This window comes from Ctenopharyngodon idella, chromosome 2 (assembly GCF_019924925.1).
Source record: "Ctenopharyngodon idella isolate HZGC_01 chromosome 2, HZGC01, whole genome shotgun sequence".
In the NCBI taxonomy this organism is placed as follows: Eukaryota; Metazoa; Chordata; class Actinopteri; order Cypriniformes; family Xenocyprididae; genus Ctenopharyngodon; species Ctenopharyngodon idella.
This window is the reverse complement of record NC_067221.1, coordinates 11,328,840-11,345,723: the sequence shown is the minus strand read 5'-3', so window position 1 is coordinate 11,345,723 and position 16,884 is coordinate 11,328,840. Positions and strand designations below refer to the sequence as shown.

Below are 16,884 nucleotides of genomic sequence, written 5' to 3'. Positions count from 1 at the left end.
CTCAGAAAATTAGAATATTACTTAAGACCAATACAAAGAAAGGATTTTTAGAAATCTTGGCCAACTGAAAAGTATGAAGATGAAAAGTATGAGCATGTACAGCACTCAATACTTAGTTGGGGCTCCTTTTGCCTGAATTACTGCAGCAATGCGGCGTGGCATGGAGTCGATCAGTCTGTGGCACTGCTCAGGTGTTATAAGAGCCCAGGTTGCTCTGATAGTGGCCTTCAGCTCTTCTGCATTGTTGGGTCTAGCATAATCGCATCTTCCTCTCCACAATACCCCATAGATTTTCTATGGGGTTAAGGTCAGGCGAGTTTGCTGGCCAATTAAGAACAGGGATACCATGGTCCTTAAACCAGGTACTGGTAGCTTTGGCACTGTGTGCAGGTGCCAAGTCCTGTTGGAAAATGAAATCCGCATCTCCATAAAGTTGGTCAGCAGCAGGAAGCATGAAGTGCTCTAAAACTTCCTGGTATACGGCTGCGTTGACCTTGGACTTCAGAAAACACAGTGGACCAACACCAGCAGATGACATGGCACCCCAAACCATCACTGACTGTGGAAACTTTACACTGGACCTCAAGCAACGTGGATTGTGTGCCTCTCCTCTCTTCCTCCAGACTCTGGGACCCTGATTTCCAAAGAAAATGCAAAATTTACTTTCATCAGAGAACATAACTTTGGACCACTCAGCAGCGGTCCAGTCCTTTTTGTCTTTAGCCCAGGCGAGATACTTCTGACGCTGTCTGTTGTTCAAGAGTGGCTTGACACAAGGAATGTGACAGCTGAAACCCATGTCTTGCATACGTCTGTGCATAGTGGTTCTTGAAGCACTGACTCCAGCTGCAGTCCACTCTTTGTAAATCTCCCCCACATTTTTGAATGGGTTTGTTTCACAATCCTCTCCAGGGTGCAGTTATCCCTATTGCTTGTACACTTTTTTCTACCACATCTTTTCCTTCCCTTCGCCTCTCTATTAATGTGCTTGGACACAGAGCTCTGTGAACAGCCAGCCTCTTTTGCAATGACCTTTTGTGTCTTGCCCTCCTTGTGCAAGGTGTCAATGGTCATCTTTTGGACAACTATCAAGTCAGCAGTCTTCCCCATGATTGTGTAGCCTACAGAACTAGACTGAGAGACCATTTAAAGGCCTTTGCAGGTGTTTTGAGTTAATTAGCTGATTAGAGTGTGGCACCAGGTGTCTTCAATATTGAACCTTTTCACAATATTCTAATTTTCTGAGATACTGAATTTGGGATTTTCCTTAGTTTATTAAAATTAAAAGAAATAAACATTTGAAATATATCAGTCTGTTTGTAATGAATGAATATAATATACAAGTTTCACTTTTTGAATGGAATTAGTGAAATAAATCAACTTTTTGATGATATTCTAATTATGACCAGCACCTGTACAGTCTCCACACAAATGTATGCAGCACAGTGGTTGAACATAACCTGCCTTAAAGTAGTTAATCCTTTACATGAGCGTGTCTTTATTGGTTGAAGCAAATAATGAAGAGACACTTACTGTTTGCTCTGACAGAGTTGAAGATACTGTTACGTGCTTAAAGATATTAAATGGAATGAACGCAACATTTAGGTGAGATGCAGCTGTTGCAGTGTGAAGGAGAACTGATCAGACAACAAGGGTTGCAGAAAAAAAAACAAAAAACCTTTGTTTATTGACACGGGGAGAATTTAGACAACACAAGAGAAACATGAAATTCAATAAAAGGAAAAAAAAAAAAACGAGGGTGTCGCCAAACAAAAGAAATAATCAAAACAAAACCCATTAAATAACGCCCAAGCCCCTAAACTGACTACCAAAAATAAAATGTAGAAATAACACCGAAAGCTTCGGCGTGTGCGACGCCTTAACTAAACTATGCTACATAAATAAACAAAAATACAATGGAGGCGAGCACCCACACACTATCTAACATAGCGTACTAGTTACCAGTTCGAGCCGTCAGGCACGTCGTAATTAACAATTGTCAGTGAAGTTGAGATTAACACTGGGTAGGGCTGTATATAACAAAAGAATCATTATTTGCCAATCAAGACCGAATTAAGTGGTTAACAGCGTTCTGCGAGGTGGGCAATGATAACGACGTTCACACCAGCATACGAATGCGCACATACAATGAACATGTAAAAATTGTAACACGCTCTTACTCCATCAGGTTAACTATTACACGAGTGCATCAAACAACTCATAGGAATGTTGTCTCAATAAACCACAAACTAAACGAACAGTTCAAAGACACGCTGGCTGGCACAACAAAGGTAAATGAAGTCCGAAGTCCAAACGCTCACTGCAGGTTGAACGCCGCCACAGCCTTTTAAATCGTCAGCAACCCCGCAGATTGGCAGAACGCTGGTCATGACGTCAAAACGTCATGACATCCCAAGATGATTGATGGTTCTCCGGTCCAATAAGATCAACCTAAAATAACTCGAAAGCAAGAAAATAAAAATAAAAAAATAAATAAAAACATAATACAAAAGATACGTGAAACGTAACAATACACTGATATATTCTTTATGGCACACATTTGAATTTTTTGTTACTGGCCCTTATTCTTTTGTCTCTTTTATTGTAGGATTTTTCACAACCTGCCTCAGAAACTGAAGCCTCTCCCTCCATGGGTTACATAAGAAATGTGAAAAAAAAAAAAAGATGCTTAAATCACGCTTTAAATTCCAACCAGCCTTATGAACTTATGCCACTTTCTCTGATTTAAATAACCAGAAAACAGATAATATTGGTCTGTTGTTCAGGTGAAAAAACTCTGTCAAGGGCCTTTATTAAATAAGTATATTTTCTATATATGAATAAAAGTAATTGTTTAGTTGTAGGCCCTATGTGTATAATTAATCGTTGTTTATTTTAATCTTGTACAGTCCTGAAAGAAATCTTCAAGCCTAAAGCACAGAATCAAAAACGAGTTTAAGATTATCAAAAAAAGCACTTTTTTATTAGGCTTACACAGATTTTAGCATCTTGAATTGTAGTCCTAACACATCATTCTAGTATTATTCTACAAACCTGGTCATGGCACAGCAATATTGCACCTACAAAAGCAACAATGATTTTAATGTAATGTGCAGCTTAAGTGATATATGAACTTTGTTTGCATTTGCCATAATTTTCTTAAATGAATATTGTGTATGATTATGAAGGATCTAGAATGGACAAACAGAAGAGAATAATCTTCTGACTTAAGATGAATCCTTGTTCTGATCAAGAGGTATAAACCCCTATATGCAGCACTTTGTATGGCCTAAATGGAATCAACCACATCATCCAGATAGTCGTCTGCAAAACGAAGCATCTGCTGTATAGCGGAGAGAAGCAGAATATCACATTTAAGCTCCAGCTCCAGCTCCTGGCTGTAGTTCTTCACCGGCAACACAAAAGACACCGGAACACCCAACCGAGAGCTCACCTCCTGCACCTGCAGAGACAAACAACATCTCAGTCACTCTGAGCCCTGTGGGAACAGTTCATGTGATCATGTGACCATGTCTCACCTTCATCTTGATATAGGAACTTGCATAAATATTTTCAAGGTCATTCTGTACATGAGGGCATGTTTCATCTACTTTTGTCATCAAGACCATCTGAGGAATCTCTGAAATTGTTCGAACACATTTTTAGTTGGTCATGGAATGGCCAGGGCATGAGTCAAGAGTTATGCAAAGAGGTCTAAAAATGTTGTTAGTTGACTTACCCAGTGAGTTCAATTGACTACGTACAGAACTGAGTTTTTCCTCTAATTTGTCGGACATGAGGGAGATTTTTGTGGCGTCTATTACGTACACCACACAGTGGATCTTCTCCTGTAAAGATTCAGGTCTGGAGGTCTTATCCGGTTGAAATGGAGCTTTGGGGTTGAACTAAATCAAGATAATTTAACAGGAAGCATACTGAAGAACAACTTTAATCTGAATCTTCATTTCTTCTTCAACAAGTTCATTCTGGAGATAAGTGAACCGTCTTTATGCACTTACTTTATAGCGGTCTGGTACTTGACCTTGAACAATGCTGCTGATGTCCTCAATATCCAGCCCTGCACCTGATTGCTCCTCAAGTCCCATGGTGTCACACAACACAAATGGCAATGGCTTTCTCTCATGACCATCTTTCACTGGATATGTGCGAAACTACCAACCAAGAAGAGAAACACATCAAGATCTGACATGAGTTTTCTGTGACAGCAGATTTCTAGTTCCCAGCATGCTAGGCTTCTGACTGTTAAAGGAGAGTAAATGTAAAAATTAAGTGTTATTTCATGTGTTTTGCTCAATATTAATATAGGGGGAGATCTGTTAGTGTTCAATGTTCTATTATTATGAAGTTTAAAAGGTTTTGTTAATTAGTGTAAAAATTTATACTGCATGAGTAAATATATCTGCAATATATTACACATGTAGGACCATATCTGAACACATGTCTATATAATATAAAGTGTATTACTGAATATAAAATTATACATTATGATATATTAGTAAATATATTGTCACATATATAATATAATATATGACACTATATTATTCTGTATATTTTCAAATATACCATTAATCATTTAATATATTGATCATTCATATATAGGGAAATATATTTTTTGTGTGTAAGGGGAGACTTCTGTAGGAAACACTATGAATCCTGTTGAATGTGTACCTTTGTGGTGACACTAGTGCCTGCAGATCCTGACATTGCTTTGTTGGTCACATGACCCATGAAGATGGAGTTGATGGAGTTGAAGAAACTGGATTTTCCAGCACCTATAGGACCAATCATTAGGATTCTGACCCGACTCACAGATGCCATAATGGGTTTATGATTCCTGATCAATCCCATGAGCTCTTCTTTTTGTCTAAAACATAGATCACAACTTTATTATTGAAAATTGCTGTATGAAATCAGCAACAATGAAATAACACTGGAAACATGGAGTGGAAACATACTTGGCTGTCCAAAGAATATTTCTCCATGGCTTCTCTTTGAAACTGATCTGAAGGCCTGGAAAATTTTGAACAAAGATTATTATAGAACTTATGTTTGAGTAATGTTAACAAACAGAAGTTGAATAAGTAAAATTTAAGAGACTGGACTCAATATGATACTTTTTTTTTTTTTTTTCTGATGATTGACTTACTCTGATTGACTTTGTACACCTCACATTCAGTCAGCTCAGTGTTATTCCCATACAACTTTTCAGTATTGAAATGCTGAACCCAATTCACTGACTTGTAATGTACAACTGGTTGGTCATTGTAGCAAAAGTACAACTGTTGGGAAAAGTTAGGTCCTCCAGCATCATCAAGACGTGCATTTAATTTGTTAACTTTAAAGTGAACAGGGGTTTCACCTTGAACACTGAACAGAAAAGCTTCATTATCTGTAATTTGCTGGCCACTTTGAGCATATTCTACACTAGTGTATCCACCAAAGATGTAGCCTAAACTGTTGTAGGCTACAAGTAAAGTGGGGCCCTGATGGTCACATCGCTGGTGGAAGGCAGAAGCATTATATCCATGGACTGAAGCTTTGTAGAGAAGAGTCAGTTCCACATTCCCCAGCAAGGCACAGAGTTGCTTTCTCTTCTCCTCTGTTAAATCAGAAGCGATGGGAGCCATGTCTTCCCCAATTCTTTGTTTACATCTTTAAGGCAAAACAATATATATATATATATATATTTTCCAACATTGATAATGTTTCTTGAACACCAAATCAGCATATTAGAATGATTTCTGAAGGATTATGTGGCACTGAAGACTGGAGTAATGATGCTGAAAATTCAGTTTTGCCATTACAGGAATAAATATTACAAAACAGTTATTTCAAAGGATAATCATTTTTCACAATATTACAGTTTTTACTCTATTTTTGATCAAATAAATGCAGCCTTGGTGAGCAAAACCTGACTTCTTTCAAAAATGTCAAAAACATTATATTTCCAAGTTTCAAGAACATACCTGATATTAACTTGATGAATTTGGCCTCTCTCTTAACCTTTTGCCTTCTCCTTTTTTAAAAAAAGTCATGGAATCGCCACTAAAGTTCATAAATGAACATGAAACATTATTAATAATGCTGTAAAGAAATATTCATTGATAGTTTATAATGGGTTAACTAATGTCAGAGTATCTGCCCTTGTAGTGTTCCCTTTTTTAAAAGTTATGCAGCTTTTCTATTATGAAACAGACCTAGACTAATTCCAATGGGATGTTATTTACGTCTAGACTAGAGGTCTGCTGCTCGCCACATTATTACCTCCCTCAGTCCCCATGGTAGATTTAGGATTAGCTATAGGGGCTATATTAGCCAATCATCAATCGGGTAGCAAACTCAGGAGGGTGTAATAATCTGTCAGGGAGTCGAAACTCGGCAGCAGAATCGGAACTGAAACCATAACTACTGAAATAATGTTAATAAAGGTTTATTCTGTTTTATCACTGTGATTCAATTATACTTAGTTAAAAGTTAAAGACTAGTTTCAGATCAGAGAAACGCCTTTCACGTTTGAAACCGACTGCGTTTACGATTACGATAAAATAGTGTAAATGTGCCTACTTTCAAAATGTAGAATAATTACATATATAGCCTAATAATACATTTATGATATTTATATCGGCCATGATGCTTACCTTTTTCAAGGTTTCGTTGTGCAATTAACATTTAAATGTAGGCTACTTCCTGAAGCCAGAAGAATGTTCCAAGTAGACCAAGGGCACGTTCAAGCTCAAACTGGTGCGCAACCTTTTGCTACGGTTTCCTGGTTGAACGACATGTATGAAGGTAAAATGATGCCATAAAGAATCGCATGCGCAAAGTAATATTTGTGGAAGTGTACACAAGATTGTAAGCGTAAATTAAATTTGCATGCGCAAGAGAAGATTTGTAAAGGTGTAAATCGCATTTCAAGCGTAAGAAAAAAATATTTGCAGCATTTTACTGTTATTCGTAAGTGCAATTCATAAATTGTGAAACTGCAAAATAAAGCAAAATAAATATGATCTGTACTTCCATTTTTCCGCGCTTACACTTTTGGCACTTTTTTTTTTTCGCCGAAATTCGGCCAAAAGCATTGCAAGCCTGTGAACAGTGATTTGCAAGCGAAAACAACAGTTTAAAGAACTGCAAAACGGATCTGTATGTGTAAAAAAACAAACTGTTGCAAATGTTTAAATGACTTGTTGTGTACGTACGGCAAAAAGGTCCCGAAATAACCCGATTTGTACAGTTCTGTCTTTCTTTTAGCTCGCTTACAGTTTTGGCACGATTCTCTCACTCACTGACTTTTGCAAGCTGAGGAGGAAGGCGGGTCCTTCTTCTTGTAGCCAATCAAATCAGCTTCTCCCTGACTCTCGATTTACTCTCTTCTGATTGGTTTAATAAACACGCCAGATGTTCTCGCTGCCGGAATGGTACTTTTAACTCACAAATACACAAATAATAATAATAATTATTATTATTATTATTAAAACATGATCCTTTATAAGCTGTGTACCATTAGGCTGACTGACTCCCATGTGTAGGCTACATACTGAATTTCGAGCTGGTGTTAAGAAAATTTCTGTGTTCACTGTGTATTTCTCCTCCTCATCCTCTTCAACAGGCCATATGATATTAGTTTGTAATCTTGATGCTACTTTAAAGTAGGTCTAGTATGGCCTAGAAAATAATATACAATAATAGTATTTTTTTTTCTTTGACATGTTGTAATTTAAGGGGATTTTACAAAATATTACTAAAATATTGACTAAATGTTTATCTCTAAATTATTCATCATTTATCATCTGTAATACCATCGTGTAGCCACTAGATGGCTGTACAGCCCTATAAACCGCTATAAACATACGTGTGTGTGATGCTGGGAACATAAGATTCCCACATAATTGTTAGTTACTTGCATTTAGATATATATTTAGACATTATTAAAGACTACTTTTGTCAGTTTAGTTGTTTTATGTGAAGTGTTTTTCATTAGTCAAATCTGGACACAAAGAAAACAGTTTCTAATACTAGTACTGTAGCTACATTAGCTTGATCAGTCGTATGAAAGTAATCAGAATCAATATTGACTCAGTCTGACCAGGGCAATATTTCAAAATACATAAATGAGTGTTAAATATCATGAACAGAGGCGTGGTCTGAAAACTCTGCATCAGAAATCAATCAGCGATTGACAAATTTATATTTAAGTAGCTTTATTGGCATATTAAAAAGGCTTTACATTGCCAAAGCATATCAAGTGTTGAGCATTGTCAGATAATAATTTAGATTACTAACTAATTAATGAATGAATGAATTTATTTATTTTAACAATACTCTAGCCCCAGTGGGGTTTGGATTATAAAGTTAGCGTCATTCTGATTATAAAGTTTACATCAGCTCAATGGTGTAAGCAGATTATATGAAATTTCAATGTAATGCCAAACCAATCCAATAACGTTAACACCAGCTCGAAATTCAGTATGAACACATGGGAGTCAGCATAATGGTACACAGTTTATAAAGGATCATGTTTTAATTATTTTTATTATTATTTTAATGTAGCCTATTTGTGTGTTAAAAGTACCATTCCGGCAGCGAAAACATCTGGCGTGTTTATTGAACCAGTCAGAAGAGAGTAAATCGAGAGTCAGCGAGAAGCTGATTTGATTGGCTACAAGAAGAAGGACCCGCCTTCCTCCTCACGCTTGAAATGCGATTTACACCTTTGCAAATCTTCTCTTGCGCATGCAAATTTAATTTACGCTTAATCTTGTGTACACTTCCACAAATATTACTTTGCGCATGCGATTCTTTATGGCATCATTTTACCTTCATAGACATTTTTCCTGGAAACGGTGTGCAACGGGTTTGAGATACGTTTTCTCTTGTTTGGTGGGTGTGTCAAAAAAGTCAGCCCAATCAGTATCAACGTGCATATAAACCACGGAGTATTAAATAAAAAGTTCCAATCATATGCGAATGCGGAAATTTCGGATCCGATTTGAGCTTCGGATGCGTTGAAATATTTGAACTTCTGCGGCTAGACCGTATGCGACCGGCCGACCGGATATGATGTATTCTAATCAAAACTATGAGCGCGAAGTTAGAATTACCAATATTTTAACACTTTAACGTTATTCTGTAAACACTATTTCTGTAAAATGGCGGTTATTAATAATTTATTATAAAAAAGATTTATAATTATAATTATTAAATAGATTTTTACGTTGATTACCTCTATAAAATCTACTATGTTTTTTTTTTTTTAGATGTATTGAGGGTCATTTGCTTTGTATGGATATATTCATACATGCATTAACGTTACATTCATTAAAATCGTTCAGGGTGTCCTAACTTTGTCAGCCATGGATTTTCCATCTTGGCTTTATTTTTGCTATATAAATAATGACATGGTGTGATATGTCATGTGTTGTTGTACATCTGAGGTTTTATTTTTCCAAATCTTAAGACCTTCCAAGCACTAGATGATTTTTTTATTATATTCTGATACTGAAAACCATGGAATTCAAAAGGGTGTCCTAACTTTTTCCACATGACTGTATATGGGGTAACGTGGTGGAACCTGCCATTAAACACTTTCAGCTAGCCATTTTAGCTCAATTTAAACAGTAAAAAAGCAAAATGTTAAAGGTAACTGAAAAATGTCATACCCTTGTTGTGACCAATAATAAATTGCATATTTTAAATACATACTTTATATATTTATATTTTATATAATGTTATACAATTTAACATAAACAATAATTTTAGTGTAAAATTATAATTTAAATGTTTTATATATTAATAGTGTATAATTGGATATTTTCTTAAAGTCTGATCACCTATACCTGCAGGGTCTCCCTTTAATATCATAGTACACTTACCTTAGTGTTAACTTTCAAAAATATTTGTCACCCATGGAGAACACACACACACAAAAAATCAATTTAAACCATTAATTTGGAGAATTCACTCTTTGAAAAGGTTTAAGTGTACATATCTCCACAAAGCAGAATGAAATGAACAAAATATTTTCAAGAACAACTGGATTTATTCATTAAACAACCGATGAATGAATTATAAGACTTCTGTCTGATAAATCCACATGCAGAAAAGGTATGACAAATCTATTTCAACTGAATTAACATAAAAAGACACATTGTAAAATTACATGTCTGTTTGACTCTAATCTTGAAAACATTTAATAGGAGAATATTACTCCAAGCATCTTTATTTTGCAATACAGAAATTAAGTTATAAGTTAATACTGGGCCAAAGCCTAAAACAATAAAGTAAAAGAAAAATTTTTTTTTTTTTTATTAAAGAAATTACAGGTTAAATAGGACAAGTGACCAAAAACTGTTATACCTCTCATTTAGCAGTTTCAGCAATTGTTTGAAAACCTTAAAAAGCAATAAAATAAACCAATAATAATTTGCTTTTCATATTTATTCTGCAGCCAGACGTGTGTATGAGTGTTTCTTTTTTATGTTTAACAATCTAAGAAGTTTGCAGCCATCAGTAGCTCCAACGCTATCTCTGGGGCAATAGGAAATTCTGGGATTTCTGTTGAACTATTAGTATAGCGGACTTTGTATGTGAAGTACATGCACACTTTAGAAAGAACATGAGATGGGATCTCTCGAAAGTTGACTTCATTTGTTTCATTCTCAGCAAACTGGCCTGAAAAAACAGAGATAATGCAATGTTACTATCACCTTAAATCTTCAGTAAGATAAAACACAAATACAGAAACAATACAAAACACTTAAAACATCACATTTTAAGAGTATATGGAAAAACTACTGTTGGAAAAAAAGATTCTATTTATAGATGTAATTCAAATTTTATTGGTAACAAATACTCACCAGGACCACTAAGCATAGCTTTGATTGTTCCAGATGTCAGAGCATGTTCTCTCTTCACAATAAACTCATGGCCATCAGAGGAGATCAATTTCACATACATGGCATCTGGCCCTTCACAGCCACCATAGGTTTTTTCTTCTCCATCTAAAATGTATTAATTTGATCATACACTCGAAATACCAACGTAACATAATACAAACAAATACATCATACAGATATCCCATAATCTAAGTAATGTATTTTAAAATGTATGGTTTATTCTCCCAGTAACATAAAATGAATGGGTCTAGAATAAGTAGTTAATTAATTTGTTTACACAAACTTAGAATGCCTTACCCATTTTTACTGCCTTCCCTTGTCTCTCTCTGAAATATTAAGAGAGAAATTAACAATTAAAGCGCATAATGTAACGTTAGTAACGACAACACACATAATGTTCATGAAAAGAGCTGCGAAAACCGAACAAGAACCAAATATCTATGTGACCTGATTTATATTGAAAAAAAAAAAAAAAACGTATATTTTTATTGACATTTGGCACAAGAATAAAACAAATCCATTAGTCATGTGGCAGTCTGAGTCTTGCATGTAGAACAGTAAATCATAGGCAATGAGTTAACGTTACCTTCCCGGTTAGCACAAGCACTATGCACAAATCGTATTTTTCCAAATATTTCAGTAGACAGTATTCGCACGAATCAAGATTAAATAGTCATAATTATAAAATACACGATATAGTGTCTCACCTCACTAAGATCGAGCTGGTCAGGGCAGTTTTTTTCTGTTTTCACTCCGAAGAGCTTCTGGCTACTGCTTCTGTTGTCAGTGCGGACAACAGGAAACAAATGTCAGGCAGAGAATCGATTTACTTCCGTTACAGATATTACAAACTAAGAGTCCTCCACAATGTGTTTTTATAATTAATAACACATTAGAATTGTATGCTTTGGTTGAACTGACATTAAAGTGTAATGTGTAAGATATATACTTCTTCACATATGTGATGTCTTTGTGCCGTCCATCATCGATTAACGAATCTTTAACTCGCACATGCGTGCTCGCGCACCAAATTGCTTCCGGTGTTTAGTCGCCTTGCTATCTAAGGAAGTGGGAAAACTCCACATGATAATATGTATCAGATTGGGATTTTACAAGGTTTGCGGCGTCTGTCAAAAAACCAAGAACAGATCATCAGAAAAATCCAAGTCGGTGTTCGTCCGGCATCACTCAGCAATGGGAATATTTGCCACACTCATGCTGTAGTTTTAAAGGGGCAGGATAATTTGCTGCATGTGAACCGAAGGTCATTTTTAAAAGCCCATGCGAAAAAGGTACATAGTACAAGACCTTTAAATATGATTTTGTTTCTGTAATTGCTTATATCTGTACAGCTTACTGGACAAAAAAGGCCGGTTATAATTTCTCTCATGTTTTCATCATTTGGCTTAGCACAGAAGAACATGGATCCTGTACAAAAACATGAAAATTTCCTATTTAAATTGTGGTTTATTTTGTTTTGAGCATATATATATATATATATATATATTCAGAAAAATTGGAAAATGTCCTGTGTGTGACTATACAGAAACATATCAAAAGAAACGTGGATCTATGTAGTATATTTTAAATATATTAATCTAATTAGGGGCTATTTTCATAAATAATTTTATTATAATGACGTGTTCTTGAAAGGGTTAGTTATAGTTACGACATCTAAAATTAACTTTACATTTCAAGTACAAATTAATTTATTTTAATCTGAATTAAAAAAATCTAAAAATGTAAATTAATTTTAATCTTATATCTTAAAAAATGTTAATGTCTACACTTAATTGAAAAACATTTCTGTATCCCAGTGTTCAAAAGTGTTACACTTAAAGGGTTAGTTCACCCAAAATTAAAATTCTGTCATTAATTACTCACCCTCTTGTCGTTCCAAACCCATAAGACTTTCCTTCATCTTCGAAACACAAATAATGATATTTTTTAAGAAATCTGAGAGACTTCTGTCCCTCCACTGACAGTCCACGCAACTACCACTTTGACGCTTCAACAAGTTATATGTGAATAAAAGCCTAAATTCATCATATAAAGCAATCAAGTCTCTTTAGAAACCACTCGATTCATATGGATTAGTTTTACAATGGGTCAACTAACCCTTTAATTGTTTTGTTTGTTCGTACTTTAGGTTCAACCATATTGTGCTGTTAGATGGTATACATCCTTACCTGAAGATGGAGAATTAATCTACACAGGCAACCTGGGAAAAGCTGTCCTTGGTAAATTGCCTGTCATTTATAGCACATACAGTATTTGTACTTGTAAAACACAACATGAACTACCAAACTGATATAGCTATCAATGGTTGCTGTGATTTTGATAGCTTCTAAAACCTAACCTAATGATCTAAATCTGCTGTTTTGTTGCAGGTGTGAAGTTTTTCTCCTACTCCAGCAGTATGTTTAGTCTCTGTGTGATGCCATATGTCCTCATGAAAACGGGCATTGGTGTGAACAGCTTGGCACTGCAAGTGGCTTTTTGTGGCTTTATAGGTTTCTTCACATTTCTGACTCCTGTTCTCCTCCACTTGATCACCAAAGGCTATGTAGTACGCCTGTACCACAACAAGGAGACAGACATGTACACAGCCATCACTTACAGCGCTCTTCTAGTGGAGAAACGAACTGTTTTCCATCAGAGTGATGTCATTATCCCTGCTGTGAGCAGGATGTTCACTAGTTTTTATGCCAAGAAACACTCAATGCTGGTCAACCCAATGCTTTTTGCTCTGCCCCACGACTACAACCACCTCATGGGTTACGACCGGCCCTTTTCCTTTGACACAGATGACTTGAACAAACCAGACAAAAGTTAACTTGTCCACCAACATTGGACAGATTTAGCTTGGGAAACCAAGATGTCTACATTTCAATGGAAATATTGGCAGGCATGATATGTCATCCAGTATATTTGTGTTGTTGAAACCTGTATAAAAGTGTAAATAAATGGATATTTACCATCTGCAAACATTATCTCAATTCAATGCCTATATCATGATATTATCTTGTGGTCCAACTTCTGTTTTCTTCCTTATTCTCATGACCAGTGCGATAGGGGGAACAAACTGACCTATCTATCGAAAGGGGATGTTTTAGAGTTACACTCTATGATAATTGGTTAAGAAGCAAAAACTCTTGTTAGTTATTTCAGACAGAGAGGTATCTGCCCACTAGTTTTATTCAGGAAAACATAACAGTTATGATGTTTTTGTACACTTCAGTTTTTATTTTTTATATTATAGCTTTGCCTTCTATGTCCTCTGCCTCCGCAGAAAAAAAGATTAATCTGCTCCTCTGAGCATGTTAGCATTTGGTACAGCTATGAAGGTGAGTTGAATATATTTTTCTTAAACAATGTGCTGTTATATGACGCTAAATGATTCTGTTTGGTCTGTTCAAAACCTGTTATATATATATATAACATTTAAACACATCGTTATCAGCAAAAGAGCAGATAGAAACATTTCCACAGGTGTTTACATCATGTTTACATAAAGTTTTAAACAACTAATTTGGTCATTTAGATTATCACAGACTGTGTCCCTAAAGGGAAATAATATAGGAAATATAAATTGTGCTCATGTTGTATTGGAAAATACTTTTGCTGCTACTGAGGTGGGATACGAGTAAGGTTAGGGACAGGTTTGGTGGTATGGTTAGATTTAAAGGGGACATACTATGCAAAATTCACTTTTACATGGTGTTTGAACAAAATGTGTGTTGCAGTGTGTGCACAACCGCTGTATAATCCACCCACTCCTCTATTTTTTAATCCCCATAAATCATAAGCAGTGTCTCATAAGCGTTTGTAGTTTCTATGCAATGTGACATCAGCAATGAGTGATTTCCTGTTTTTCTTTTGTTGTTTGGATCATATTAATAGCATATACAGCAGTAGGTAGCCTACTGTATATTACGCTGCTTTCACTTTAATACACAGATCTAGTACATGCGGTTTCTTTCCCTGCTGTTTACGTTCACAGACGTAACTGACTGTGTTTGTGAACTTTGTGTGTTTTTGACAACCTTGTGTGTATTTGACAGTTTAAGTGCAATAAGATGTAAAAGAAAAATCAGTTTAATACTCACAGGATGTGCTGTCTGACAGCCAGCTTTCTGTGCACATGCTTCGCATGTGTGCTCTCAGAAAACCATATATCAGAAGTTTAAACTGATAAGGCTTTAAAATGTTAGTGATGGGCAATTTTGAAACACTGCTTCATGAAGCTTCAAAACCTTTACGAATCTTTTGTGTTCAATCAGCGGCTCAGAGCATGTATAATACTGCCAAAGTCACGTGATTTCAGTAAACGTAATATCATAACGTTTTCGAAATTTCAATAGTTCATCGCTGGGGGGCGATCTCTGTGAACCCATGAATCATGCGGATTCCTTGAGATCGCCCTCCAGTGGCGAACCATTGAACAAGTTTCTATGGGTTTTACCTGATCTCTGATCAGTTTTATACATTAGTAGACATTTTAAGTAGACATTAGTATAATTAAAAGGAATAATAGTAGTTAATAGTCTCTTATTGACCGGCTTAGCTGAGCCATCCATGGAACAAACAAAACAAACCCTGAAAATTAAGAAAAGAACACATTATACAGACACTTGGTAGATGATTCTTATTAGATGATTAGTTAATTGCATTTGATAATTTTACTTTAAATAAAACATTTGCAGTTGGTTTGTAAAAGGTGTTTTATGCATGTTTGGCCTGAGTTTTTGTTGCATTTACACTGTTCTGAGTGGCATTTCAAACACTTTGAAACAGTGAATTGATTCGAAGCTTCGAAAAGCTTCGTTTCTTCCATCACTATAAAATGCATGCAAATAAAAAACTTTCATGATGATGAAGAATGCAATGTCACGTGGCCGCGATAGAGATGATAATCAAAACCAATGTTTAATGTTTTCTTAGTTTTTGGCAGAGTATCCGGACCAGTACAGGTTCTGCCCTCTTCTGGAAAGCAGGGTGGTGAGCAGCAGCTCATTTGCATTTAAAGATACATGTATTTTTACAGTACGTTTTCCCTCCCACCTCATATTATTTACAACACAAAAGATATGCGAGCAAATGCAATGTTTCTTGGGGGAACGCATAAGTTTTGTGAGAGAAATGCAAAATCATTGGAATATAATTTTTTCTCCCATCGCATTTTCCCCCATCACCATGTCCCTTTAGGGGCTCCGTATTAGAGCAACGTATGGTGAAGTATCTTGCTCAAGGGCACAATGGCTATATTTCATAGATACACCCATCACTAACAACCGTCCATACCGGCGTGATGAATACGATCCTCAATTGGATGGAACTGAAATAAATACTTTTAATGTTGCGATCCTATTGGACTTATGATAGCAACCTGAATTGTAACAAAGCACTGTTGGCCAGAGGAGAACTGGCACCCCGACTAAGCCTGGTTTCTCCCAAGGTTTTTTTCTCCATTTTAACACCAATTTGCCACTTGTCTGCCACCTGATGTCACCTGATGGAGTTTGGGTTCCTTGCCGCTGTCGCCTCTGGCTTGCTTAGTTGGGGACACTTGACTTGACATTTGATATTCAACAGTGCTTTGATCTGCCTGCATTGACACTATTCTTTAAGAGCTGCTGTGCAGCCAAACAATATACCAGTTATCAATGTAAAGCTGCTTTGACACAATCTACATTGTAAAAAGCGCTATATAAATAAAGGTGACTTGACTTGACTTGACACCTCTTGTGGAGTTTAAACCTGCAGCACTTTGGTTACTTGCTCAGATATTAAACCAACACCACCCATGCGTACAAAACCCATGTGTAAGTGTTGCAAAATGATCGTTAGAAGGTACTTTTACTCTTTATGTTATTATTTTCAAGATTCTGTCATTACACTCAAAAAAAAAAAAAAAAAAATGCTGGGTTGTTTCAACCCATGTTTGGGTAAAATAGCCTATGGAAAA

General features: G+C 35.9%; 3 protein-coding genes across 3 annotated transcripts; 1 reads left to right on the top strand and 2 right to left on the bottom strand.

Moving 5' to 3' along the window:
- Positions 1–1,361: 1,361 nt before the first annotated feature.
- Positions 1,362–6,787, bottom strand: LOC127497457 (interferon-induced protein 44-like). Its single transcript, XM_051865937.1, has 9 exons — positions 6,660–6,787; positions 5,988–6,066; positions 5,168–5,673; positions 4,977–5,031; positions 4,690–4,885; positions 4,020–4,172; positions 3,740–3,905; positions 3,540–3,640; positions 1,362–3,463 (listed from the first exon to the last, which is right to left on the bottom strand). Exons 3-9 carry the CDS (start codon positions 5,646–5,648, stop codon positions 3,290–3,292), a joined length of 1,326 nt encoding a protein of 441 aa, XP_051721897.1. The 5' UTR covers positions 5,649–5,673; positions 5,988–6,066; positions 6,660–6,787; the 3' UTR covers positions 1,362–3,289.
- A 3,253-nt stretch (positions 6,788–10,040) lies between these two features.
- elocb (elongin C paralog b) lies at positions 10,041–11,772 on the bottom strand. Its single transcript, XM_051872845.1, has 4 exons — positions 11,624–11,772; positions 11,214–11,242; positions 10,878–11,021; positions 10,041–10,692 (listed from the first exon to the last, which is right to left on the bottom strand). The coding sequence occupies exons 2-4, from the start codon at positions 11,215–11,217 to the stop codon at positions 10,502–10,504; spliced, it is 339 nt and encodes a 112-aa protein (XP_051728805.1). The 5' UTR covers positions 11,218–11,242; positions 11,624–11,772; the 3' UTR covers positions 10,041–10,501.
- Positions 11,773–11,832: 60 nt separating this feature from the next.
- tmem70 (transmembrane protein 70) lies at positions 11,833–13,904 on the top strand. Its single transcript, XM_051872839.1, has 3 exons — positions 11,833–12,208; positions 13,066–13,156; positions 13,307–13,904. Exons 1-3 carry the CDS (start codon positions 12,008–12,010, stop codon positions 13,750–13,752), a joined length of 738 nt encoding a protein of 245 aa, XP_051728799.1. The 5' UTR covers positions 11,833–12,007; the 3' UTR covers positions 13,753–13,904.
- The last annotated feature ends 2,980 nt before the right edge of the window (positions 13,905–16,884 follow it).

What these genes read in the sequence shown, in the direction of transcription:
- LOC127497457 (XM_051865937.1), bottom strand. Translation starts at nt 5,648, where the DNA reads ATGGCTCCCATCGCTTCTGATTTAACAGAGGAGAAGAGAAAGCAACTC. An exon ending in AATATTCTTTGGACAGCCAA is followed by an intron (nt 4,886 to 4,976) that starts GTATGTTTCCAC and finishes TCTATGTTTTAG; the next exon opens with ACAAAAAGAAGAGCTCATGG. An exon ending in AAGTACCAGACCGCTATAAA is followed by an intron (nt 3,906 to 4,019) that starts GTAAGTGCATAA and finishes ATCTTGATTTAG; the next exon opens with TTCAACCCCAAAGCTCCATT.
- elocb (XM_051872845.1), bottom strand. An exon ending in AGCTATGCTTAGTGGTCCTG is followed by an intron (nt 10,693 to 10,877) that starts GTGAGTATTTGT and finishes CTGTTTTTTCAG; the next exon opens with GCCAGTTTGCTGAGAATGAA.
- tmem70 (XM_051872839.1), top strand. Translation starts at nt 12,008, where the DNA reads ATGTATCAGATTGGGATTTTACAAGGTTTGCGGCGTCTGTCAAAAAAC. An exon ending in TAAAAGCCCATGCGAAAAAG is followed by an intron (nt 12,209 to 13,065) that starts GTACATAGTACA and finishes TTCGTACTTTAG; the next exon opens with GTTCAACCATATTGTGCTGT. An exon ending in CCTGGGAAAAGCTGTCCTTG is followed by an intron (nt 13,157 to 13,306) that starts GTAAATTGCCTG and finishes GTTTTGTTGCAG; the next exon opens with GTGTGAAGTTTTTCTCCTAC.